At 46.8% G+C, this 26,951-nt stretch overlaps 1 protein-coding gene across 4 annotated transcripts; it reads right to left on the reverse strand.

The window, feature by feature from the left end:
* Positions 1-3,649: 3,649 nt before the first annotated feature.
* Positions 3,650-25,084, reverse strand: PACSIN3 (protein kinase C and casein kinase substrate in neurons 3). 4 transcript variants are annotated; one of them, XM_082057731.1, is made up of 11 exons: positions 24,934-25,082; positions 13,136-13,218; positions 11,533-11,633; positions 10,949-11,105; positions 9,944-10,179; positions 9,377-9,532; positions 8,654-8,829; positions 7,704-7,824; positions 7,094-7,230; positions 5,595-5,755; positions 3,650-3,967 (listed from the first exon to the last, which is right to left on the reverse strand). In XM_082057731.1, exons 3-11 carry the CDS (start codon positions 11,584-11,586, stop codon positions 3,852-3,854), a joined length of 1,314 nt encoding a protein of 437 aa, XP_081913857.1. In that variant the 5' UTR covers positions 11,587-11,633; positions 13,136-13,218; positions 24,934-25,082; the 3' UTR covers positions 3,650-3,851. The 4 variants fall into 4 exon arrangements, with proteins under 4 accessions (XP_081913857.1, XP_081913859.1, XP_081913858.1 ...); XM_082057733.1 differs by lacking the exon at positions 24,934-25,082 and adding an exon at positions 20,420-20,572; XM_082057732.1 differs by lacking the exon at positions 24,934-25,082 and having other exon boundaries at positions 13,136-14,158.
* Between the last annotated feature and the right edge of the window lie 1,867 nt (positions 25,085-26,951).

A 26,951-nucleotide genomic window follows, 5' to 3' on the forward strand; every position in this document is an offset into this window, starting at 1 on the left:
TCTCTGTGTAGTTACCCTAGAAGCAACCACCTACCAGTGTGAGTGGAGTGTTCAAGCCCATTTTAACTCCAGCACCAGCTTTTTTCACAAGCAGAGGGGAATTTTGCAGCCTGCTACCCAAAAGCATAATGCTAGCGGCTCTAGAAACAGAACTGAGGCAGCCCCAGTTCATGCACAGCCAGAGAGAACCCACCTGAAATAGCAGAGCTGAGCTCTGCACTGCTCTGGCCTTGGGCTGGATCTGTCAACAGCGCAGCAGCAAAGGGAGCACAGTACAGTTTGTAACAGCGCTGAGGGGGTCTCCCTGCAGGATTGCCACATACTTGCACCTGCCTCAGCGCTTCATGCCAAGCAAACCAGCCAGAATGAGGACATAGGGGATGGGGAAGTGGGGGAGAAAGTGAACTGAACCTCCAGCAGCCCCAAGCTCCAAGCAGGGCTGTGGGAGTGCCACCAAGACTTATCCGCTAACCGCAGCTCCCAGCTGCCATCGTGGAGCACAGCTGTCCTGTGGGCTCTTCGACCCAGATTTTGCCTACAGGGCAGAAACATCATTAATGGGTTGAGCAAGTTCAGCTGCTGCTTTGGGGAAACGGGCGTGATCTGTCATAGAGAATCTTTAACTTCCTCTTCCTAGAAAATTCATGGTCAACAGGAAATCCAAGCTTTGCATGATACTTTAGAAATTCTTTTCCTGGAAGATGTCAGCACCAAATTAATTATCTGCCAACCACACCTGTAAAAGCTTTCCACAAGGAGTGGCTCTATTAAAGAAATAAAATATGACTCGATATTGTTTTCACTGTGTTGCCCATCAGGTACAGAGAAGCCATAGCGGAAGAATAGGCTTTGCTGGCCTGGAATTCAGGCACAGCAATTAGTTCATGTGTGCATCTCTGTTCACACACAGAACTTTTGGCATTGCATGGATGACAAGTTTCAACTAGAGTCTTTGTGGTTAACAAAACCTCATTTGCCTCTATGGAAAACTAAGTCTCCAGGCAGAGCTATTAGTTTAATATAAGATCATATGTGTGTGTTCTGTTTTGTTTTTTTTTCTCCCCTCCAGCTGCTTCTTTACTACACAGGCTCTTTTTTTACTAATCCATTTGGTTTTGGGTAGCCAGACTAAGTGCCATGCCAAAATTAATGAGGTACAGTCCAGCCAAGCAATTCTTCATTTTTTATGTGTTGTCTCTTGTCCATTACTTTAGCTCTTGGTGGGAATTTCTGATATGCAAACATTCCTTTAGGGGACTTGTTCACAAAAGCTGCAGTATGTCACTATTTCTGGAAACCTTCAAGCAGCCCATTATGATCAGGTGGTCGTGTTTTCCTAGGACAAACAAGTCTGTTCAGACTTTGTCCTGTGGAATTTCAGGTTGTTTGTACTGTAATCAGAGGTCCTGTCCACTGGACATTTCTGTCTTCATAGCAGGTTTTGGCCACACCTAACTCTGTCCCTAATTACAGCCTAACTAGAATTCAGACAAGAAAGTGAAGTTAAGCCTCTATGTTATCCTTTGTAAACCTCCTCTAAAATTTTTTTACCTTATATGAAAGGCTAGTGTTGGTGTTGAAAAATATGCAGGCTAACAAGGTAAATTTCAGTGTTCATTGTAGCACATCTCAGGTCATTTTGTCCCTGTTTCTGTGCATGTTATCTCACAAGCCTGGCACACACACTCTCTTCACATTCGTGAGGACAAAGCAGCAACAAATCATTCAGTTCAAGTGGAACATTTGCAGTTACTGTACAACACTGATGATACTTTACCTGGGACATGGTACTGAAAGCAGAGACTAAATCTTTAAATAAGTCCAAGTGTTCATACACCACCTCTAATTACATGGCACAAGCTTAGAGGTTTCTTCAAATATTGGACCTAGAGTAATAGGTAAATTCATAGCTAAATCCAGGCATTTTTTCATGTCTGTTACTTAGATCTTTAATTGCCTTTTTGGAATACTTTCTCTCTTTTTGAGAAATGACATCACTGATTCTGAACAAAATACCTTAGCCTTGTTCTTTTGGTTTGCACCCTCCTCCCCCCATTCAAGAAGTGTAGTGCAAGGGATACTTTGAGCATGACCTTTCAACAGCTGATGCATTTCTGTGTTCTCACAAATGTGCTAAATAGCATTAGTTTCAAATCTCTGTCTGTGGCAGACTACATTTCAAGGCATCCAGTGTGCTGTAAAAGGTTAACTTCTGCTCTGGCAGGCAGGCAACAAGATGTTTGCAATACTTTAATACCCTATAAGTTAACAGTGTTTGAATCTTCCATCCCCACCTCCTTTTCAGTCTACACTTGTTAAACATCCACTTTGGTTCACTAGCTGGTGTTAACATTCTGTGGTCATTTAATCCCAAATGCTCACCTATGACTTCAGACTTCCTTATCTGTGTCACTCCTTTTCCAAACAGCTCTGAAGCAGCTCACCCTGGCGTGGCTGGTGGAGGCTTGATGGAGTTTTGCGAGTCTAACGTAACTAAGTTCCTCACTTGTGCTAATCCAGGATAAGAATTTCACTACAGAAGGCTACTACAAACACTGCATTTCAACAACAATTTCAAGCAGATGTAGTAAGTAAAGAGTTTTTAAAGTATTGTTTGGTTTAGTTTTTCCAAAAATGGTAGCGCTTTTTTTAAAAAATTTTTTTTTGTTCCCTCAAGCTCTAAAGCATACCCCACACAGAACACGTCCATCAGTCCTTACATTTGAATATGCAGAGCACTAGGATCAGGACCCCACTTTGTCTTAGCAGCCTCAGAGGCTTTCAAGAGCAGAAAGACAGGTCAGATAAAGAGGTTAACTTAACAACTGGGCATGAGTACACCTGCAGCAATTCAGGACCAAAAGAAGTGTTATCCCTCTGTAGCTACTGTTGTGCCAGCCAGCATGTAGCTTCCACACTCTGCTACCCTTCACCACAGTGTAGGGACCTTTGACAAAGCAGGAGAGGCACTTCTAGCATGCATAAGTCAAGAACATGTAGGAGAAGGAATGTTCATGAAGAAGAGAAGTATAGCCAAAACATTCTAGAAGCATTAGAAACCTCAACAGCACTGGAATGCAGCTGCCTCTCTGTTCATACCAGCCTTGTGTGTGTCAAGGCCAGGTCTAGCTCAGGGAACATTGAATCAACTCCAACCTGTTGCCAGACAGTTCTGTTCACAGCCTGAACAGCCACATCATGAGAGACAGAAGCCTCTTTCTCTTGTCCCCAGACTATACTATAATTAAATACTGATGTTATCTCAGTAAATCTGAGTACAGTTGGAAGGGACATCAAGGCTGTTGAAGCTGTATCACTTATACCAGCTGCCTTGCAAGGGGAGCCACCAATCCTGAAGTGAAGGATAACTGAAGACTTCTGAACAGTATTGGAGAATAAATAGATTTTTGCCAGTCAGCTTGAGCCAGAAAGGGGAAGCAATACCAGAAGTTCCCATTGCCCTGCACATCCAAAGTTTCTTGAACAGGAAGCTTGGGGGCAGGGCACACCCCAGCAGGCATGCATGTGCATTGAAGCGTCTCTTTTCTCTGTTTTGAAGAGTGGCACGTGTCACTTATCTCCCTTCACTGAGTGGAAGTCAAGAAGATCTGTTCCCTTCTGACCTCCTATAGTGCTCACAGTCAGAGAAGTCTTTATTCAGCCTTGTTTATTTATTAGAAAATCCCTACAAGTTTGGCATTTAAAATGAAGCATTAGTTACATGGAATACATGCCCTCAAAGTCCAGAAGTTGCTGGATACACTACAGAGGTGGACTGGGGCCAACAGTGACCCAGTGACCTCTGCAGGAGATGCTGGTATGGCTGTGAGACGCTAGCAGGGCAGTAACAATCATGATCCAACCTTCTCAACATAGTTAGCAGGATAGAGTCCAACTTGGCCGTTGAGAAGTCGGCCCTTGCACCAGCCCTGCTCATCTTCTTCACTAATCTTCATTAGTTCTTCACCTAAAACCAAAGAAACAGTCATTAGGAAGCAGATATGGGGGAAGGTAGCACGGCATTTTTCCCCACCTCAGAAAAGCTCATAAAAAGTAAGACCTACTGGTCTGAATCATCACACTTTTCTCCCCTTATCACACTCTGTATCATACTGCACAGTTTAATCAAAGCCAGAGTTACTGACCTCTTCACTGTCTATGCTCAGTATCATCCCTAGGCCAAGGAACTTGGAGATAGACCTTCACTTCTGCTGTTCAAGATGAGAAATCTTTTTGTGCCCTGTATTTCTGCCTGCTTTCCTCCCCCAGAGGAACATGCTCACAAGCCAAAGAGATCAGAGGATGTCAGAGATTTTTTTTTTTTTTTCTTAGTGGCCCTTCTGTAGCCAGTGGGAAGGAAATGTAAGAGGCTGCTAAGCTCTGGCTGTTAGGACCCAAATGACTATTCCATGATGGAGTGTCTGCTTTGGCCAGCACAGCATGGAATCAACTCATTTCTCAGACTATGACCAGGAAAGGCTTTTAACTTTCCCACATCTACTTTGGGAAAGGGCAGAAAGGTCCCCTTCTCCACCAGTAGAAGGTCATACTTCTGCCAGAGCGGGAAGTCTGACTGCATCAGTAAGCACATCCCACACTGGCAGAGGCTCAGAAAAGAAAGTCATCTGCTGTTAAGCTTAAGGCTTACTGGTACATGCTGCTCAGTGCAGATTCGGAAAGGAGGCGACTAAAGCTAACCAGTCATGCCTCATTACATCTGCTGGTGGAAAGAGAGGAAAAAATTCCTAGAGTACCCATATTGTAAGACATTTTAAAGCAACAAGTTAGTGTTAGGAAGTTTACTAGTATGGTAACGCTGCAGCACAGGTATTGGCCCCAGGCACAAGCTATTGCTACTGAAGGACTTCAGTGCCTTTTTAAAAAGGGTGTATTTTGGAGAGAGATAGCACAAAGATACCATGTAAGACTCAAACCAAGCAAGATTAGAGACACTCTAAAGATCTGAATGTCCTCTTGGAGATGGAGATGATGTCACATGCAAACTAAATTTAACTGAAGGAAGAAAAGGGGAAGGGCCTGTTTGCTCCAGCATTCTCACTCAATCCTCTGCTGGGAGCCAGGATCTCCACTCTCAAGATACTCATTTTGAGCAACAGCTTGCATAGCTGTTTTTTGCCAGTGGAACTCTGCCTGCAGTAGTGCATGTCAGTCAGCTGAGCTTTCTCCCAAAGCATCTATCTTCTGGTTACTTCAAAGGACAATCCAGACCACCTTTGTACTTTTGGTATCAATGGCACAAGGGAGAAGCATTTAATAAACTCTCAAGATACAATGTAGAATAAATGCCTTAAGAGGAGGCAGGAAGGATTAATTTTACCACTTGGGGTCTTGCTCTCCCTACACTGTGACCAAGGCCTAGGCAGCCTCTTTATGTGGCCTCGCTGCCTCTTAGTCTAGAATGGGCTGGACTGCCCAGTGTATCATCCACCTCAGAGGAGCTGGCAATGGGTCAGGGAAGGGGAAGAAAAATATCAGTTTTCAGGGGGACATCCAGTTCTCAAAGAATGTTTCAATCATTCAGTCAGCCTGAGTGAGGACGGCAAAAGGTTAGTAAGAAATTAGTGCTTCTGTACCTGCTTTAAAGCTCAGCTCATCAGCCTCCTGTCCTGTGTAATCATACAGTGCTCGTACCCGTACACCTGGTACCTTTATGTCCTCTTCATGCCCATTGGCATCCAGGCACTTCTTGGGAGTGTCCTCATCTGACCACTCTGAAATTTCTTCCTTCCCTCCACTTTATGTGTGGAAGGAAAGAGGGGACAAGATGACAAGATGGTTGTTAGTAGACTCATCTCTCACCCACCTCCTTCTGAATCATGCACCACCCTGACTCCCCTGAGACTGCTATGCTACAGAACAAGGTGCAAGAGGCCCAACAGCTGAGTGAAGGTGAACAGTGAGAAGAGATACCAGGAGATACTAGATTTGGTTGAAAGAATCCCAGCATTAGAGCCCTGAGGGGCAGGAGGGTAACTCATTTCCAAAGTATTTTCACACATGCACACTCTTCATGACCTCACCCTACTCTAGCAGATCCTCTCACACAAGTAAAGCCCATCTGAACTGGAGAACCCAGCTGTGTCCAGAGTTATTCCAGCCAAGAATAAGACAGACAGGAAAAGCCATGTCTCCCCTCCCAAAGAGACATGTCTGGCATGCTGTTTTCCAAGTCAGGAACAAGAGCAGAGGGGAAGAGCAGCAGAGGACAGACACCTGAAACCCAAAAACCCCTGAAGAGGGTGTTTGCTATACTAACTTCACATGGGTGGGTGCCCTCAGGCTCTCATAGAAGAGGCTGTTCTGCTCCTCTTGGTAGGAAAACCTGTAGATTGGCAAATAGCGCCCCTGAATCCAGTAGACTGTGAAATACAGTAGTGGCCTTGAGACATCTCTATATGCCCATTCTTTTCTGCCCAGTTCACTTAGGCCAGAGTTCACTTTTTAAAGCAGGATGGCTCCAGGAACTGTAGGACATGAGTCTCTTCAGCCTCTCTCTGTTCCCCAGCTTGCTTCCTGGCAGGTAGTATGCAGCACCATGCCAGGGGAAAAAAAAAAAATCTGATGCCTGCATTCAGGAAACAGCATAGTAACTGGCAAAGCTGCCAGTTCCCACTCTCCTCACCCTGTCTGGGAAGAAGAAGAGTTGGCAGTATTCATGCCAGAATCTCACACAGTATTAATCCGACTAGGCCAGATCTCATCACCAGAAGGATCTTTATAAGGAAGACCCCTTGTGAGGCATACTAGATACTAGACCATACTACATACATACTACATACTAGACCAAAAAAACCAAACAAATCAAAAACCCCAAAAAACCCACAAAACACCACCCACAACAAAACAAACAAACAAAAAAAACAACACACAACAACAACAAAAACACACACCCCACGCACTACACTACTTAAACCCACTTTTCTACCCTGTCATTTCCAGAGTGGCCCAGGCAGGGCCATGGGCAAGAGCCAGAAGTTAAGGAAGAGATGACTCCTGTCAATCCAGCTCATTGATGACGCTGGGCAGGACTGCATTTCTCCTAACCCGATGTATCCCACACTTCAGCCCTTACCTCCGCTTTGTCTGCAGAGGGCTCTGTGAGACAACACCATCCCGTGCAGGCAAAATGCTGGTCAGCGTGACATCCTCAGACGTCTTGCCACCCTTCTCCTTCTTGGTGATTGGCCGCTGTGTTTCAAGGGACCATTCCTGTTCAGGGACAAGCAATAACACCATCAAGCCGCTTGGATACAAAAGCTCTGTGCATCTTTTCTGACCAATACAGAAGGACAGAACACCAGGTCATGCTGCAGTTGTGGCTGGGCTGGTCAGCCAAAGAGCATTGCTGGTATAGCAAGCTCACTCCTGTTAAATGCCAAAGTACAACAAGAGGGGCTGTGGGAAAATTATAACAGAAACTTGTCCCAAGGCCCTGTGCACCCCCTCCTGTTCTTTGACCTTGCAGCTGGATGGCTGGAGTATTTGCAGTTTGGCAGGGCTGCACATGTCCCTTTGGGCACCAAAGAACTTGCAACACAACAGAAGTTTCAGAAGAGCTTAATATCCTGAGCCTGCCCAGCAGAGACATGGTCTTTCCAACACTAGACTAGCAATCTACCGATTTCAGTAAAGCAGCTAAATGTTTGCCAATAGTAACAATACACTCTAGAATACTACATCACCTGAAACTGAGGCCAATTCATTGCCATGCCTGGTCCATGAGTGTTGCGCCACCACTTCAGGTCCTCCTGGTTGTCTGCAGCCATGATGACTTGGTAGAGGTCTTGATACAACGCATGAAAGCTATGACCAGGAACAGAACCATCAGTAACCAAATCCCCCAGCAGCTCTCCAAAAGCCAAGTAGGAAAGAAGAGTATAACCTCATGCACAATTACGCAGCATCCAAAGTTCCACAGGATTAAAGATGCCAGAGCAGCACCTGGTTCAGCCCTAGGAAAACAGAGCCACCCTCACAGAAGAATCAGCCTGGCAAACGGGACAGGCTTGTTTGGTGTGACAGTGGCTAACATCTGCCAGCTCTCAGCACAGATCATCAAATAAGCAATCAAGGAGCCTGGCACATTCTTGCACACAGACAGGGAGGTGGCTCAGGTTTGTTGCCTCCACCTTAAGAGTACAGGAGCACAGAAGATATTTGGCTGCACCCATTTCTCTGGTGTAACCCCTACTTAATGATAACCATAAGCCAACAAGTTACCCTTACCTAACAAAAGGTCTCTCTACTCAGGGCAGAATGGGTATCACAGCTATAGATACTATAAAGCAACAGAGCTGCAATCCTCAGACATTGATTATATATAGCAACATGGACCATTTCACAGAATAGAAAGACATCCACATGACAGGACTGGACAGTAGTGGAAGAGGAAGGGTTCAGAGGCACAAGGAATCCTCTCTGGGGAGCATGACACTGTCCACGGTCAGAGACACCAGCACTAGTCAGTCTGAAGGGACCAAAATGCCAGTTCTCAGGCACACTTAGAAGGGGAAGGAGCAAGATCTGCCTGATGCAAGCAGGCAGCTCCCTTTCAGACACCAGAACTGACACCCCTCACCAGGGCCTAGGGCACCCCAGGCTGCCAGACTTCCCTCCTGTGTTGGGCTGGTACCTTTCATTGGTGGAGAGGTTGAGATGCTGGTGCAGATTCAGTAACATCTCCTTAAAGAAGCACAATCGCTTGCGCTCTGCTTCCTGACAGCCCTCAAACACTTGCTCCATGTCCTCCATATAGCGGGGATTGTAACGGTTCAGCTCTTCCAGCATCTTCTCATATTGATCCTTGCACTGTATCAACCCAAGATGACAGCAATAGTGAGATGTGTTGCCTTGACATCAAACCAGTGACTCCCTGCTCTGGCTTAGAGTTGACAAGTTTCTTCCCTTGCACTGCTGAACAAATACAGCACAGAAAAAAAAATCCCACAGCTGGTATCCCAATCCATTGTTCTCCTAATATTCTTGCAAGTTCCTTGTTCTTCCTTGCCACCCTCTTCCACAGAGTGTCTTCTGCACTCTCACTTTTACAGGCAGGGAAACCAGCCGCTTTTCACAGTCAAATCTTCAGCTCTGCAGCTCCAACCCCCTGCACCAAACCCCTTACTTTTAAATTTATTTCTAAATTAGATTTTACCCAACACCAAAGATAAAGAGACTTTAGTCTTGGTTGCTGAAGTCTCAGTCTAACTCACTAAACTTTAGACAATGGGATCTCACACCTCCTTACAGGCTTCAGCAGGAGTCATTTCAGTGAGTGACATTATAGCCAGTGCTTTTTTCTTGAGAGGAGTGTCCTCGTGACCCACATCCATACAACACACACACACACACACACCTTCTCAGCCTCCTGAGTGCACTTCTCTACACGCTCCTGCAACTTGCGCAGTTGTTCCTGTGAGACAGATGAGTCTGCCTTGGCATGCGTCTCCCTTGTAAGGGCTGTTTTCTCCTCCTTCCGGGCTGCATGGTAGTTTTTCTTAGAAGTCTCCACCTGTAAGAGGAAGATGCAGACAAAGCCATGATCAGACCACACTGATCCTCCATTACTCAGAGAAGGCACATTAATAGTTGTTACAATCAACAGCAATTGTTTCAGGACAACATAATAGAAATGCCAGTTTGGCATTTAGTAAGCTAGGCTCCAAAGGGAAGAGGTACCTCCAAATTATCTCTTCTTCAGTGCTCACCTGCCGTGCAGGAATACAGAGCCTGTTACCAAAGTCTTCCCACATGGGAAGGAAGCTATACAACCACCATGGACAAGAAACCATCAAGACATCCTTCCTTCTCAGGCACTCTCTGCTACTCTAGTTAAACCTACTTTGTTTGCCTTGTGGCTCTCACAATGAGAGAGCCAGCTCGACTGCCCTTATCCCTCCTTCCCCATTCACGCTTTGCTCACATCTTTCATTTTCTTCACCCAGGGTTTCTGGGCCTTGCGGAACCCATCCTCTGCCTCCTTTGTCTCCTTGAAGCCTCCAATCATCTGCTTGTGGTAGGCCTCCTTCTGCCAGGCCTTGATCTTATCTGAGTCTTCACCAGCCAGGTGGTTCCGGACAGCTAAGTGAATTTCACTCAGTTTGTCAGCAGCTGTCAGGAAGGCATGCCAGGCCTTCTCCAGAGTACCGTACTGCGGACCTGCAGGAACAAACACCAGAGAGGCTCTTACACCTCCGGCCCACAGAAGGGAACATAGATTCTTTTCCTCCTACACACACATATCGGTATGGAGTCACTTCCTTAACTCTTCCCCATCATACAAGTCAGCACTGACTGTTCTCCACACAGTTCCAACAGGCAGCACGCAGACTGGCTGTTACAGCTGGTCAAGACACAAGTTTCTTTTGGGTAATACCATCTGGGACAGCCAGTGCCTGCTAGGAGAACGTTTCTGTAGAAAATTATCTTCACGGAGCTGGCCCGAGTTTCAGGACAGATAGCAACAGTAGTTCATGACTGAGGCTAAGCTAATGCTTCACAGACCAGTAGACCCTTTGGGGCATCTGTCCCAGTGTTTCAGTTTGATTCCACTGCCACTAAATCACAGCATTAGTAGTTATCCTCTGACTAGAAGAGAAGGAGGGAAAAGAGACAGCCAAGCCATTCTTAAAAGAGGAGATCTGCAGCTTGATTTAAGACTTGGACTGCCCAAGGAGTTGCCAAACTAAACAAATAGCTATTTTTTTTTTTTGTTGGTAACCAAACACCTGACAGTGCAGAGAACAACCCTCCAAGTGAATCAGAGGACTAGCTACAAAAACACACACAAAAGACATCCAGCAACATCACCCCCTTTCTGAAGAAAGAAAGCCTGTTCCCCAAGGGAACAGCATCACCTCAGTAAGAGCATTCAAGGGAGAGAATGCAATGATTGCATCCTGTTCCTAGTCCAACCTGCCAAATTTACCTTTCTCCACATTGGTCCTCCACTTACGGGACCACTCTGTTAGCTGCTGAGCATAGTTCTTCTCTATCTTGGCTCGCTCCTGGAAGCAGGAGATTAAGTCATTGCAGAGCCGGTACCCATCATCCACACGCTTCACTGTCCGCCTGTAGTTTCCAGCCTGAAATTTCACACAACATTGTCATTTATACTGTACTGACTTTCATGTTTCTTTGGAAGAGACAGCAGCAGGTCAATCATGGCATGGGGAGGGAGCACAGGCCCTTCTGAAGCCAGCAGCTGGGCTCAGACCCTCCTCTGGCACTCCCTCAGGCAGACATAGCAGTGGAGGGAAGCAGCTGAGATGCTCTACTTGCCTCTCTCACAGCTCAGATCAGTGTCAGCTGAACAAGGAACCCTCATTACACAGCATCTATGGAGGAAAGGGTCACCTCCTCCCTGCAGTAACACACAGCATGTTACTGAACCTCTCTACGGTTCATCCCTTCCATTCCCCAAGACCAACATGTCACCCAGGAACCTGAAACTCCACCCCCTAGGTAAGAAGACATTCGTACCTCCCTCAAATTCTGATTACCCTTCCTTACCTCCCAGAAACTGCCACCAGGAGCCTCCCCGCCAGCCTCATCTTCTGATGACATCACCCCTGTTTTCTTACAGCAGAGAATTTTTGCAGATTTCAGTTAAGCTGAGAAGAGAGAGAAGTGATTTTTAATATATCACTGGCTAAGCCTTTGCAGAGCACAGTTCTCCATAACTTTTGGAGGTGGAGAAGCCCAACTTCCTATCCTGCAGGCAAGTCCTGGCATCCCTGCACCTCCAGCAGCAGAAGGCTGGATCCAGCAGTGATGTCCAGGACTGAAACTGCCTCCTCCCTCCCTGCAGACCAATGGCCTCCTTGAAAGGCCTGGAGCACACTGGGAAAAGATGTTGTAGAAGACAGTCTTGCCAAACCTCAGCTGTACAGATACTGGAGACTCCACTGAATCCAATACCCTTCTGCAGCACCAGACATCTCTGCAGATATTCCTGTCTTAAGCAAGGTCCTCGAGAGGGTAGCAAAAGCTATGGAAATTGAGGTAGCTAAAGCTATTTGAAATCTGCCTTGAAAGTCTTTAAATAAGTCTTCTGTCAATGTAGATGACACCAGCTTCCCAGTATGACTCAGGATTATGGGATTACAACTGACTGGAGAGAAAACAAGGCTGAGCAGTCAGCAGACAGGCATGTCTTGAATGGGGAGGAGCCCTATAAGCTGCCTACCTGCTGAGCTGGGCTTGAGCAGAACTACAGAAACACACCAGGGCATACCCAGCCAAATGGCACTGGAGCAGACATGCTGGCTACCCAGCAGCACTGCTTCCCCAGAAACATCACTGCAGAGCTGGTCTTTTCATTACACTCAACTTTCTGACTGTATTAGGTTCAAAATCTAGGCTAGAAGGTAAATGGTTCATATCATTTGTTGTCTCACAACTTTTGCCTTTTCCTCTGTGCTCATCTGCACTGCCAGTTTGCTCCTGCCACGGTGTGACACTATGAATTCCTTGGAGAGGTTCAGGGTCACTCTTGTGCAGGAACAAGAGGAGTAACAGAAGGTGGCCCAAGCCCAGTCACTCACACACAAACCTACTCCATTCTAGGCAAGCCTGGGTTAATGCAGCATGAATGTCCTTTGCTGCCACTTCTCCTCTTGCACATTCCTAGTTATAAAAAGCTTCCCTCACACCCCAGAGAGGTATCTGCTCATTCTGCCAGCCCACAGAGCACACAGCAGAGATGAAGAAGATCAGGTCAAGAGTCCACATCTTCTACCTCCTGTAAATCCTTCTCAGTGGCATGAGCCACACTGTGAAGTAGCCCAACGCAGACTGCAGGAATTTCCTCCATTTCTTCTGGCAACAGTTTGGCTCTGTTTGCCCCGTCTCATTGCATGGAGAGTGTCAGGAATACATTAATGCTGTTCCTCTGGGTATCTCCAGAAGGCTGAAAGTGCTGAATTCCAGTCACAGAAGCATGTTGTTAAATGAGATATGACACTCAGGTGCACAAACCTTGAAACCTGAAGAATACCTCCACCCATGGCACCAGCTGTCCCTGTCCTTCCTCCCCATTTGTCAGCAGGCTGCAAAGCTATCTCAAGTGCCTCCAGGGCACGCAACTCTACTCTTGTCCCCAGTAACCACATACCTGAAAGCTGAAAGTGAGATGCCACAGGGGAGCACTGCGCAGCTGGCAAGTATATCCAGAGCTCTTCAAACCCTGTGAAAAGACTGGAGGAGACAGAGATGTGCACAGTTACAAACTGCTGCTCCTTTGTGGGGATGCTGCTTGTTCTGATGCATTGCAACTCCATGGGTGTCCCCGTTCCGCCAGCTCATAGGAGGAGCACCCTCTGAAATAGCAGCTGCAACCACTGTGCCTCCTGAGCTGCCACGTTCCAGCACGTAGGAGAGATGCCAAATCCTTGTGTCACAAGATCTAGCCCCAGAGAGAGTTAAAATAGAAACATTGAGACAGTATGACAGCACTGTGCGGGAAAGGTACCACCTCAACAGCTGAGCAAAGGGAACAGCACGGGCCAGAAAGGCCCAACATAAGCATGCTCCCCAGGCACCATACATGGGGCCTTGTCCCCCCTCACCGTACAGTGCCCAGTTTAGCAAACCCCACTGCATCCATGTGCTGCTGCCTCCCCCTTTACACATAGCTGGCTTTGGGAGGCAAAGGGAGTGACACACACATCCACTCTTTCCAGCGCCTTTTTTACTATGGATGAAGAGGATTTATATATATGACAAAGCACTTGATAACTCTACATTAAAAACAAAACCAAAGCTCACAAGAACACATATATTGGTCTAGAAGCCTCAAGTCCTTTTAGTCGTGGAGCACCTAGCACTGCCCTGGTAGGATGGGGCTCTACCAGCAGAGCTTTTTTGTTGGTTCTGTAAGCTGTTCCCATCGCATTCTCAGAAATACTTTATTTTGCCATTATGGTACAGGTAACTGTCATCAACTTTCCATAGAGGAAAGGGGAGTAAAAGGCCTGCAGAAGCCAAGGGAAACAAGGGCAGAAAAAGGCATTTTTATTTACCTCACATTCACTTCCCTGAAGATTTACTTCAATGTCAAAAGTCTATTTATTTAAAAAACAAACAAGCAAAAAACCCATTCTGCTCAGTCACCAGTATCCACTCAGCTGAGGCTGGAAGGTTACAGCAACTGAGAGTTAATACAGCTGAGAGCAGAAACTGCAAAACCCAGAAGTGGGATTTTTAGCCAGACATAAAGACAATTTTGAGAAAGAGTAAAAGAAGATAGGAAAGACGAGGAACGGAAGAAAAGCAGACTGGGTTATTTCAAACAGACTAGAGATGTTTGATGAGGAAGGGCTTGACGGGAAGAGTTGGGACACTCTTGCATGATCCAGATCACTGGATGAAAGGTCATTGCTCATCAGAAACCTCCTAAGACTTCCCAGTGGTCCCGAGTAAAACCAGACTACACGTTCCTGAAATTAAGATTAAAAAACTTCATTAACAGTTATGCCAAAGTATACTTAACTGCCCCAGACCCTTTACTTCTTTCTCCTAATGAAGACACAGATCAATTAGATATGGCACATAAAGGCTGTATCACTTTTTCCATGCCACACCCCCCTCCTCACTTTATCAGGAAGCAATGAATCACAAGCATGCCTTTCATCTCTGGTTTCCAATTCAGGCTGGCTACACAGGGCCAGAACTTGGGGGGAAATGTGGATAGTGGTTGTGTGTCAGAATGTGCTTGTCCATTTGAGGGACAGTCACAAAAAAAAATATTTCTGCAGTTTCCACATTAGAATTTGAGCAATACCTACTTATTTTCTCAAAAGTTATGAACCCAAATAACTGGATTTACTATCACTAAGATCAGTTTGCTCTGAAACATAATAGTAGCTGTGCTGCATCAGACTAAGGGTTCTCGTAGCCTCATAGCCCCTGTAGGCAGCAGCCAAAAGCAGACACCTTCCCTTGCTTTGAGAACAGAGCAAGCATACATGATGCCTCCCTGCACGCTCTCCAAGCCTCTAACCATTTGTTGACAGGAACTTCCTGAGCTGGATGTGGCACCTATGAATTTAGTAACACTCAATGGATTTATCTTCCATTAACTTCTCCAATCTGCTTTTGAACCCACACAAGTTTTCAGCATCCACAATATCATGTGGCAAAGCAACCCACAGCTTAAGGCTATACTGTAGCCATCAGCACAGTAGCTAGGAGGAAGAATACAATAAAGTAGTATAATATTTCTACAGGCTAATCTCCATGACCTGAATAACAGTGAGTCAAGTACATATTTTCATAGCAGTTGTACAGACTTTATAGAAGTCCAGAACAATCTAGCCCGGTAGAAGCAAAAAGGTCAAAGAACAGGGAGGACCCTTTTCTGCCAGGCTTTTTCTGGACTTTACATACTCCATGAGCCCATGTCAGTCAGCAGATCAAATTGGATCTGCATGCAGACATAAGGAAAGTACTTAGTACTGCATACAGCGGCTGAAGAACAGCTGCTGCTGTCACCCTGCGCCCTAGAAGAGCAAACAGATCTCCACTCCACCCCCTCATGCCTAGTTATTCCCAAAACACCATGTGTGTTGAGCCACCAGGAGCTCAACACCAGGGAAGCCTGAGTTTGCCAGGAAAAGTAAATATGAGTTATACATGCCTAAGCCTGGATGTTGTTTTACAGCAAAGTAGAGATGACACGGCTACCTTGTGGACAGCTTGAGTCACTCCATGATTCAGGATGGCACCAGAGCCTGTAGCATATGGGAAATAGAGCTGGAGTTATATCAGGCCCACTAGAATTGTATGTGGGTCAGCACCACATTTGAAACTCCTTCTGATGCCACTGCTACCTCTACTAAGAGGAGGCTGCCTAACAAATCATATTTGCAGGACAATGGAATGTTTACCCTTACCTTCCCACCTTCCTCTTCCAGCTATCACAGTTAAAGAGCTGCTCAAGCCCTCACTCCAGCTCCTGTAAGACATGCCCTCTGAAGGAGGAGGGAGGGACTACATCTCGATTCACTTCACACCTCCGCAGAATGACAGATAAGGGCATCGCAGACATCACAACAACTAGCAACATCAGATAGACAAACTGAACCATGCAAATGAGATTTCTGCAGAGCTACAACCCTTTCTGCTACTAGTATTAAAAAGGTACTCCCCTTCCCCCAAATACCTGCTCTCACTTATGCCCAGCATAGTTCTTAGGCCACACCTGCTATCAACTCCCTGTTAAGTTATCAAAAAATGGCTCTTGTGCTCTAGCTGCAGAAAAGTAGAATGGCTTGTGACTGCCTCACTGGTACAGTGCTCCACTCAGGGAAATGCCAGAGGGCTTGTCAAGGCAGAGCTGTTTCCACCTTCAACCATGTTGTTAAGCTCACCCCTGCTCCAGTCAGTCATGCATCTCAGACCACAGATCCCTGCCCTCAGACCAAGGTGTCAGGCTAAAACCTTCCATTTCAAAATATGTGTGAACCTGGCAACACACTACGAGGTATGTCTTTGTTTCATGTTTGCATAACATGAGTACAACAGGGTCCTGATCTGCAAGCAAAACTTCTAGACCCAACAGTAATTATCACTTCTCCACTTCAGAAACCTTTCCCTAAGGCAGGCAAACCACAGAGATCCTCTTCCCTCTACACCATGCTCCAATACTTCCAGCCTCCAAATGCCCAAGGCATCACTTCTGTGTATCGCTCGACTGCCTCCCAAGACTCCTTGTGAGCAATTGTTTACCTAAGTTTGCCAAGAACAAGCCTCTGAACTCTACAAATGCTGGTGCATGCAGCCCTGCAGGAATTCATCCACAGAAACAGACTGCCCAGTCAAGGCCTTCTGTCAATCTCCTCACCCCTTTCCCAATTGCAACAGCAAATACTGGATGCAGACACATGTAGGAACAAGTTGAGTTATAATTATCTAGTAACAGTAACTGGAGGCTCATTTTCATTATGGACTAATTTCTATATAGGTGTTAAAATTATTGCTTAGCTTGGCTTTAATCAGGAATGGGCTGCTACTAACTGATTTCCACCTCAAGACAACAACTAACACCACGGAGCTACGTGAGATTCCTGCAACCAACTTGTTTGATTCTCAGAGTCACTTTTCTGTATAGCAGGCAGTGTTGAAGGTATTGTTTTCATCCCAGGGTACTTCTGGTGTAGATGGCAGATAAATGTTTCCATCTGAACAATCCAAACACACAAAAGGATGCCAGCCCCACTCCCCTCACAGAACAGACCTGAAAACCCTTACTTTTCTTCTGTTAACTTGTCAGAAATGAACTAGAGCTGGAGCCAGAAGGTTCCACATGGCTCCAGCAGTGTAATGAACTGGATTGGTGCCGGTTACAGCAGCGCTAGGAAGGTCCCTGATGGAGAGAATTAAATGGGCATGGGACAGAATGTCCTTTCCAGCCTCCCCATCCAATAGCATGAACCAGTAATGTGTTCTCCACTGCCATTTTATAGGAGGGGTGATATTTACAGGTGTACTTATGTTTCTGTAGAATACGCTAAGTAACATGAAGATCCTCCCAAAATTTCCGCAGAGATATTTATCTTCATGCTGTGGTCACACCCTCGGCAGAGTCACCTGACTGAGAAGGGACTAAGAACCAGCGTTTCCCAGCCGCTCCCTAAGGACTGAGCCTGCCAGGGATGCCTAATGTAGTTTCGAGCAAGATTTCAGCTGATCTCTCCAGTCAGGGAGAGGTCAAAAAGCCACCAGGCAGAACAGTAACTACACACAAAGGTCACTCCAGCTACATGCAAGCCTGTAACAGAAGCCCAGCTCCCAGACAATGATTCTCTAGAGATCTGTTCGCTAGCAAAATTCTCCATTATTATACCAAAGTACTAAAATGCAGACAAGATCCTGTTCCACTTGAACTGACCTTCTGAGTCTATATGCTGCTTCATTACTCTTATTTCAGACCACAGCTTCTTTAGTATTGGTCTCCTCCACATTCAGACCAAGCTAATATATTGAAGACAGACATCCCCTCACACATTTCCCCAAATTGTTTTCGAAACATTCATTCAGTATTACTTCCATATTTACTAGCTATTCCCTGACAGGTTCTCAGAGGCCAAGGCTACAGGACAGGCTTCTACCAACACATTGCTACTAACCTAAGGGTTAGGATCCCTGACTGACATAGTTTTACCAGGCAGAAATTGTTTCACCAAGAAAAGGAAAAATTCTGCTTTCTTCCAATATGATGTAGGACATCTTTAGTATTACATCAACACACATCTATCCTGGTTAATACAACAATATGAGACAATACTAATGAAAGAATGTACTGGGCCATCAATGTCTGTGTTAGTTTTTCCCCAGTTGTTCTTCCTATGAAAAATTTGGTTATAATCTCAAATATCCACAGAGGAGGGAGGAAATCTGTGCTGGACCATGGGGTACCATACTCTAACAGGTAAACAGGCATGTTCATTTGGTATGTTCAAGATGGTTGCGTAAATAACCTTGACATGTATGCTGTCTCTATGTTTTTAACAGGCAGCTACATATAGGAGCAGCAGATAGCTTAATAAAAAGACACACATCCAAGCTACTAGGAACAGCACAACACTAACCTACACTCTTAGCCTTGTGAATAGCACAGCTCCTGTTCCGCACATTAGTCAGTACGCCCACTGCCCAGCTTTCATGCTCCCTGACTTACCCCTCTCTCAGGGCAAGATTTTAACCCATGCAGATGTTGAGAACCCATAACCTTTACTGTCCCGCTCTCTGAGCCTCTTTGCTTGCTCACTTTCATGCTGCGTAATTCCCAGGGTACTTCCTACCCTGCTGCATCAATCTCTGCAAATACATATGAACAGCACTTCCCTTATAATCAGGAGGGACCTCAAGCAACTGGAAGCTACTCCTTTCTAAATCACTGATAAACAGGTGTTTAAAGCGCCAGCCAAAGCCATTATACCCCTCCTCAACAGTCTCAATCTGCACTGAATGCAGACAGTTTTTCCAGGATTTAATCTACATTTCACCTGGTCATGTTTTTTTTCTGCACTCAGTGACTGGCAGGACAAGATCAAGAGTTCATCCTGTAATACAGTTGCCTATAACTTAAGTAGCTCATCATAGTGCCAGGCTGAGCCAGTCCACCCACTTCCAACCAGGCTTTGAGTAAAGAAGTTTATTTTGTTCAGATCTTTACGTGAACAGCAACAAAATGCTCCAGCCTCATCCAACCCTGAGCAAAGAAGAAATAACGGAAGGGGGTGATCAGTAGTGCTGGGGTAGGGCGTCTTGGGATGGAAATCAAACTCCTGCAAGTCCCTGTCAATGGAATATTCTCCTTCTGTGATTGAATCACCTTGCAACCCCCAGAGCAGGGATCAAGTTTACTTGAATGCATTAAGAAGGCCTAAGGAAGCAGACTGAAATCAATGCAATCAAGCAACCTTTAGAGGAGCCACAAGCCAGTTAGCTCCATTCTAACACTAAGCTTCTGGTGGTTTCTGGCTTCACTGGACTATACACTTATCAGATGTCTCCCATCAGCCTTCTCTGCCCCTTCCTCTAATTTGGAAGTCACTGTGTTTTTTAACCCAGCTGCAGTTCTGCAACTTCTGGCTTCACTTTGCCAATAGCTGTATTTTCCATTAGCTGTCTTTTGAAGCAGAGGGAATGGGAGAGTTGGCAAGTATTTTGTCATTGGAGACCAAGTGTCTGACAATCATATGGCAAATGAATTCAAAGTACTGCATTTATCTCTGGTTGCATCAAACAGGTTTCTGGTTTTACTTGGTAAAAGCTGATTTACTAGAACTGTTTATTATATGAATACTTTTCTTCCAAATATTCATATAATGCAGACAAGAATCTGAAAGAAGATCATCATCAAGGCGTTTCTGAAGTTCATCCAGTTCTCTGCACATTTCTGAGACCCAAACAAGGCCGTAGAAGGGAGTACACCAACTTTTTGAAGTGAGAGCTGAATAAGGTAAGATTGAGTGCTAGGACATGTCTTATGATAAAGGACAAGAACAAGGTAAAGGATCACACCCATTGCTTTTTTTCACATTGTGGTCAGCTCCTCCACTTTGATAGCAAGGCTCTTTGTTCACCTTTGTCACCAGAGCTAGGTCTACTCAATTGCTTCCTTGCAGGAAAACCTAAACAACATTAAGAACAACTGCATCTGTAAGGCAAACTTCAGTGCCATATGAACTGGCAGGACTATAGACCAGCTTTTACACAGAGCCATTTTGCACAGTCTTTTATGAGGCCAGGCATGTAGAAAGAAAGCATTGTTTGCTAGGTGGACTGGAGAGAACACTCCATAACTTGGACTCCCTTTGTAGCATCTCCTGGTTTAAGAAGAGTTTGGCAGATTCAATCAGTTTGTAGGTACTCCATTCCTAAAGATACTCACATGCCTTTCTGACATATTTCCCAGAGATACACAAATAACAAAGTTCAACCAGGGCAGCCATTAAGAACTGGCCTGTGCCATGGATATTCATACTTCACGTGTTCTTCTTGAGGTGCATTATCCTGTATGTCATGCAGCAACTTCAATCTACCTTCATACTATCTGCAGAGAATCTGGTCTTGGTATCAGTAGTGCCTCTTCAAAAACATTTTTTGATGTCAAGCTGAAGAACAGGACTATTAATATAAATTACTTCATATCCCAGGTGATACCCACAAGACTCCAGCTGAACACAAGCTAATGGGACAGTCAGCCCAAAGGGCACACATTACAGAATCAGCACCACTGGAATGTCATTTGCTTTCTCAGCCCATTGCCCTAAGCACCAATCTCAGGTTCTGAGCGCAGGACACAACCTGACACATGAGGAAAGAACACTGGGAGGCTTTTTAAAAACAGAAAGCACAAGCAGAGCAATCCAGTGGACTTTATTTTCCCCCCAATGGCTTCCTGAACCAGCTTCCTTCCCACAGCTCAAACCTCTAGTTTTTCTGCTTGCACTGGGGTAGAAGCCTGCTGGAGCCAGCAGCGAGCTTTCACACAGGTTTCCACAGGCCAGCAGTCCTAGGAAAAGGAGGAGCTGAGTGAAAGCACCAAGAAGCAAGTATCTAGACTCATTCAAGAAGTGCAATATGCTGCATCTTCTCACAGATTCCATGAAAGTTTCTTGCCCTTGTCAGAGACAGGCAGCAAGCCTCCTTCAGAGCTCTACACAGCAGTGCTGCAGTTGATGCAGCTCAGCACACACAGGAGCAGAAGCTTGGCTCAGCAGCAGGGATGCTGAGGGAGAGGAGGATGTTACTGCCAACAGATAATCACCTATGGGTGACTGAAAAGACTGACCAAGTCCCAAACATCGGCCTGCAAAATGAAGAGACACAGCATGGACAAGCTCATAGCATGGCCAGGGAAGAGGAGGCTAAAGAGTTGCTACTACTATTAGCTGTGAGTTGCCTGCAGCAATTCTAATTCTTCTATCCTGGAAAAACAGACAGGTCACAATAAACAGACTCCCACTATAGTCACCTAATAAGAGAGCGTAAAATCCCCCACAAGCCTAATACCGCTGGATCCAGGCCTCCGGTACCATGGAGATCTCTCACATGCCTCTTCAACAAACTACAATGCTCAGTGACAACCACTAGATTTAAAACACAAATTCTGATTATCACAAGTCTGAAAGGCTCTTTCCCATTGTGCCATTCACAGCAAAGTGAAACCACTGAAAGCTGAAATATGATTAGAATGCCAGTCATACATATTGCCTTATAGGAGTACCCAGCTTCAGCCGACATTTTAGTTTGAAGGAACATAAAACTATTGTACCAGCCCCAAGAACAAAGCTGGATGATTACAGCAGAGGATGCACCAGGCTCTTTGCACTGACATTACACTTTGTGCTGCTGGGAAAACTTATTCTCAGATAGAGTGCATTTGGATGTTAAATGACAGTGGTCACCGTGCCACAGATAGCAGCAAAAAGCTACCTCTTGAACAGCTTCTTAACTGCTCCAAGGATGCAAAGTTCTTTTCTTATTCTTCAAAGAAAATTCCGAATTTTTCATTAAAACTTCCAGCCACAGTAGTCACTGTTTTCTGTCCCACCCACTAAGGCCTTAGACTAAGATATTAAGGCTTTTTTTTTTTTAAAATCTATCTGACGCAATTCCCTGTCATACAGTACCCTCTACACCCATCACGCTGAGCTACCAGTGATAAAATAGCTTGCCTGATCAGAAAGTCTGTTTTAAAAAGATAAGAGTCCATCGAAGGGCTTAAACAGCTCTCCTATTGTTTAGGCATTTCCCCGTGAACTTTCAAGAGCAGCCCAAATTCACACATCACTGATCAGCTGATGGCAAAAATAGAGGCAGTTTATTAATGTTCTCTGATCAAGAGCATAGCTTTTTCCACTCAGGCTACAGGCATATACTTTTAGTTTTTGAGGTACCCAGTTCAATCCCTGGATGCCAGCCATGACAGAGATCAAATAGTTCAAACAACTGAATAACCTCCAGATCTCAAGATGTCCAGAATAAAGAATATACAGTAGTTGCCACAGTCAGCAACATCATATGAGTTCCTAACAGAAGCTGATGTTGCCACTGGCACAGTGACTAATGTGTTCTCACAGGTTTGCAATCATTTTCTAAGAAAAGCAGTCACATTACAAATATACCTGACTGTACTGTTGAATTTTATACATATATATATATACACACACACACACACAAGATATATTTATTTCAACACTCATGTTCATCCAGGGGAAACCCAGAAGATTCAGGCTAGTTCTTGTATAATCCACAATAACCTAAAATGACTAAAAGCACCAGCCATTGTCCTGTAAATAAATTAATTTGGGTCCACAAGATTTGTAGGCTTTTATGACTTGGTTACGCCCACAGTCTGCCAAGGACTTGCAGCATTTTGGCACAGTCCAGCCCCACACAATCCTTATTCACTCACTGATGTTTGAATATGACTGAGGTTCAGGTGGGCAGTTGTTCTCAGGCCTATACCTACCTGCCACAGGGAAGTTACTGCTTTTTACAGCCTGAGAAGATGACAGTCTTCACTTGAACAAGTGCAGGCAAGCCAGAGAAGCTCAAACTCGTAGGTCAAAAGAAAAACAAAAAAAGCGCCAATAAAGCAATACAATACAGCAGGCACAGAACTGGGAAGGCAGCAAGCAGCTGATCCAGCTCATGCATTCATTCTGTTCCAAGCTGCAACTCAAACGACAATCTAGTAAATATTTTAGGGAACTTCTAGTGAAATACCACTAATAACACAAAACACTGACAAAGCAGAATAGACTCTGTCTCAGGCAGAGCACATTGTGCACTTCACAAAGAGGTGAATCCTTGCCTGAAAGAATGTGCCCAGTTATGCAATGCACAGGGAGAAGCTCCTCGTTGACCCCACCCAGAGATCAACTCACACCTGGAGCAAGGAGGATCCGGACCCTGTCATTTTAGCCCACACGCTACAGTTGTGCATTCTGCTCCCATTACACACCGAGAATGACTTGAGTAGTGTCTTCTTGGTGACATTTGAGTTCCAGCGTGGAGTGGGAGGCTCTGCTAGGGTTCCGTACTGCGGTCAATTACCATTGTATCAGGAATTCCCTTGTGCAAATTAGACCAGCAGTTGATCTGAACAGGAGAAAGGCTCATCTCCCATTGCAGGAGGGAGGGAGCACCAGTTGGGTCAGGAGGGTTAAAGACTGAACAAAAAGGCCAGATCCTTCCTAGGGCCAGGAGCAAGTGTTCAGAGCTGGTCAGCTAACCCCCTCCTTACCACCAAGCTGAGCCTTCTGCAAGCCTGAAGAACTGAAGCAAGCAAAACACACATAGTTGGCAGAGAAAGTGGTGAAACTGGTTAACACATTTGGGCCACATTAGCTTCACTTATCAATAGCTTTGTGGAGATCACAGATCCCTCCTCCCACGTGCAGTGACAAATCATAGACTGTCTTCCCAAGCACTGGATGTTCAGGCCCACTAACACCCTCCACGTTTATCAGTTTTTTCCTGCCCTCGGCAGAGAGGACACAGTAACCCCAGCAGCATGCCAGGGGCCGGCCCTCAGCCTGCCCCACGCCTGGTTCTGCCTGCCCTGACCCCGAGCCCGCTGTCAGTGGCCGGGGGGAAGAAGCCGACCAGCAAGGGCAGGACGGTCCCGTTTGCCGTACTCCTCACTCCGACCGTCAGAAGCCCGGCTCACAGACCGACAGCATGGACCCCCATGAGACAAGGGGCGCAGCCCCCGAGCCCGGGCCCCCGCGAGGCCCTTTTCCCCCCGGGGGTCCCGGGAAGCCGCTTTACCCCCCTCCGCCACAGCGCTGCCAGCGCCCGCGGCTCCGGTTTCAGAGTGGGAAGCGGCTCAACACGGATCCGGCACAAAGGGGCCCCTGTCCCCGCCGCGGAGCCGTGCGGAGGCGCTGGCTCCGGAGGGAGGGGGAGCCGCCGAAGCCCCCTGCGACGGCAGCAGGCCGGCCACGGGGAGGCCCGCGGCGGGACACCCGGTGAAGGTCAGGCTGTCAGCGGGACTGCAAGGGACCGGAGCTCTCCCAGGAGCTTCCCAAAGCTCCTGCGAAAAATCTCCCGAGGACCGCAGACCCGCGACCGCCCCGCCCGGGCCGCAGCGCCGCCGCTCCCCCGCGCCTACCAGGGGTCTCCGCTGCGCGCCGAGCCGGACCGCGCCGAATTGCCTCCCGATCCTTTCTGCCCACCCGCAGCGCCCGGCCGGGACCGCCTCCCCCACCCGCCCCTTCTCCGTGAGGAAACTTTTCCCTCGCAGCCGCCAGCGCTCCCTGAGCCGCGCTGTCCCCCGCGGGGACGGGGCCAGCCTCTGCCGCCAGGACCCCCGGCACCCCACGGGGAACAGGTCCGAAAGGCGCCCAGGGGAGCGGAGCCCGCAGTGCCGGCAGAGGTGACCCCTCCGCTTACCTCGCAGGCGGCGCAGCTCAGCACGGCGGGGAACCCGGCGGGCAGCGTCCACCTGGACTGGGAGCGGGCCGGGCCCTCCCCCTATTTCAGCCGCGGGACACGGGGGCTCCCGCCCCGCCTCCAGCAGCTCCCGGCGGGGCGGGCCCGGCCCGAGCGCTCGGGCACTCCGGTGGCGGCGGGGCAGCTCCAGCGAGGCTCCCACCTCCCCGCCCCCTCCGCTGGGCTCCTGATCCAATTAACGGGCGGCCGGCGCTGCGCGGGTTCTGCCCAGGCAGGTGGGGGCTGTGGGGACAGTGCGGCTCCCGCCGCGGTTCCCCCTTCGCAGGGAGGACCTGAGGACGGCCCTGGGGCGCGGGGCGCTGGTTCCAGGCAGCGGTGAGGGGGTCTAGGGGCTGCCCGCTCCCAGAGAAGCCATGGCCGGCCGGGTCGCCCCCCGTCATGGCGGGCGCCGGGCGGGGGAGGAGGGCGGCTCTGTGAGGAGCTGCCCGCCCGGGCGATGCTCGGCCCCGCCCTGAGGAATTGGGCTCTACTTTTGTGTTGCCACTGGATTTGAGGCTCTTTGGTCGCTCTCCCTTTCCTCTGAAAACCTTTATCTGAATAATCTGGACCTCATCTTCAATCCCTTAGAGTCTCTTGGTTGAAGCCAGCTTTTTCTGAATGCCAGGGAGTTTGCCTGCCAGAGTTTCCATTTCTACCGCCAGGCCCTGGTGCAGTTCCCCATGACGCTGGGGCAGGGCTTGTACGAGAGCGCTGGAAGGCCTTGCTGGCCCGGCTTCCCTTGACTGCTTCCAAATGGCTTAGGACACAACTGCAAGGACTAGCTGTGGGTTTGTAGTGATGTTTATTCAGTTGGTGGAGAAAGGAAAGACCAAGAGCCTTGCAAGAGGAAGAGAGGAATGAACATGCTGTAAATCTGTGCTCCTGCTTCTCTGCAGTAGTATCAGAATGTTTTTACTCTCTTTAAAACTGCTCCATGTTTCACGGGAGCTAAAAGAATAACTGTACCGAGGCCCTTCAGATACAATGAATTGCTGTGTTTGAAAGCAGACAGTAGAAACTATTCCACTTAATCTGTTTTGAGGCAAATCCTGTGTTCGCTTTTACCTGCATGGAGTCTCTGGAAGGTGGGGACCCGTGACAGGTCACTGGGTGTGGTGTGACCATCCTTTCAAAAAAGGATGCAAGGTGCTTGTTTTATCCTCAAAATTAATAATAGTTGAGGATATAAGCATCAGCTTTGTATTTTACTAAAACAAAACCAAACCCAAGTCTTTGGCATAGATAGTCTCAAATTCAGTTAAATTCTGAGATTTTAATTCCACTATCAAATTAATGTACATTAATGAAATACAGAAAAAGCAAACATCTGTCATATGTTAATATGCTATATCCAGCATTTACCCTGTATTTTGTTTTCATGCTGATTTTAATATTGATGTCCTATGTATTGAGCATCTAAGATGCTTTCCACTTGGGGCCTGGCTGCCCCCAGTACTGATTGTGAGGTGGGGGTGCTACGTATCGTGGCTGCTGCAATCCTGCCCTCCGGGGCTGGAATGGCTTACAGAAAATAGAGCGCTCAGGTAAACAAGGTAATTACAATAGTGATATTTTTGTTAATTTTCCTGGTGCAGAGCAGCTTAATAATGGTCATGGGATAGAAAGAAGTCAGATGGCATAATATTTACTCTTTCTCTTTTTTTTAGGATTATACATTTTTTCCTACTTTTTAGTGGGATATAGGCTTGCTTTCATACTCATGCCAAACTCTAGTTGCTGTAATGGTCTTATTTGCATCAGTAGTCAGACTAAAGTATTCAAAAATATTCATGCTTTGGAAAAAGATCCTGGCAACAAGGAGGCAGAATACTAATGGTATTACAAATAACCGTGAAGCTGATGGTCTTAGTCACAATACAGCCTTACCAGAGCCGGTGGCAAGACAGCTTTATTCTGGAGAACCACATCCCATAACGAAGGCAGAGCCTCAACGTAATTGTATGTCAGACAAAAGACAT

Source organism: Streptopelia decaocto, assembly GCF_964273445.1.
Source record: "Streptopelia decaocto genome assembly, chromosome: 7".
In the NCBI taxonomy this organism is placed as follows: Eukaryota; Metazoa; Chordata; class Aves; order Columbiformes; family Columbidae; genus Streptopelia; species Streptopelia decaocto.

Coding starts and splice junctions, on each gene's coding strand:
- PACSIN3 (XM_082057731.1), bottom strand. CDS start 11,586: ATGTCATCAGAAGATGAGGCTGGCGGGGAGGCTCCTGGTGGCAGTTTC. Junction 8,830..9,376: donor GCACTCAGGAGGCTGAGAAG/GTGTGTGTGTGT, acceptor GGGTTGATACAG/TGCAAGGATCAATATGAGAA. Junction 7,231..7,703: donor TGAATTGGCCTCAGTTTCAG/GTGATGTAGTAT, acceptor GTCCCTGAACAG/GAATGGTCCCTTGAAACACA.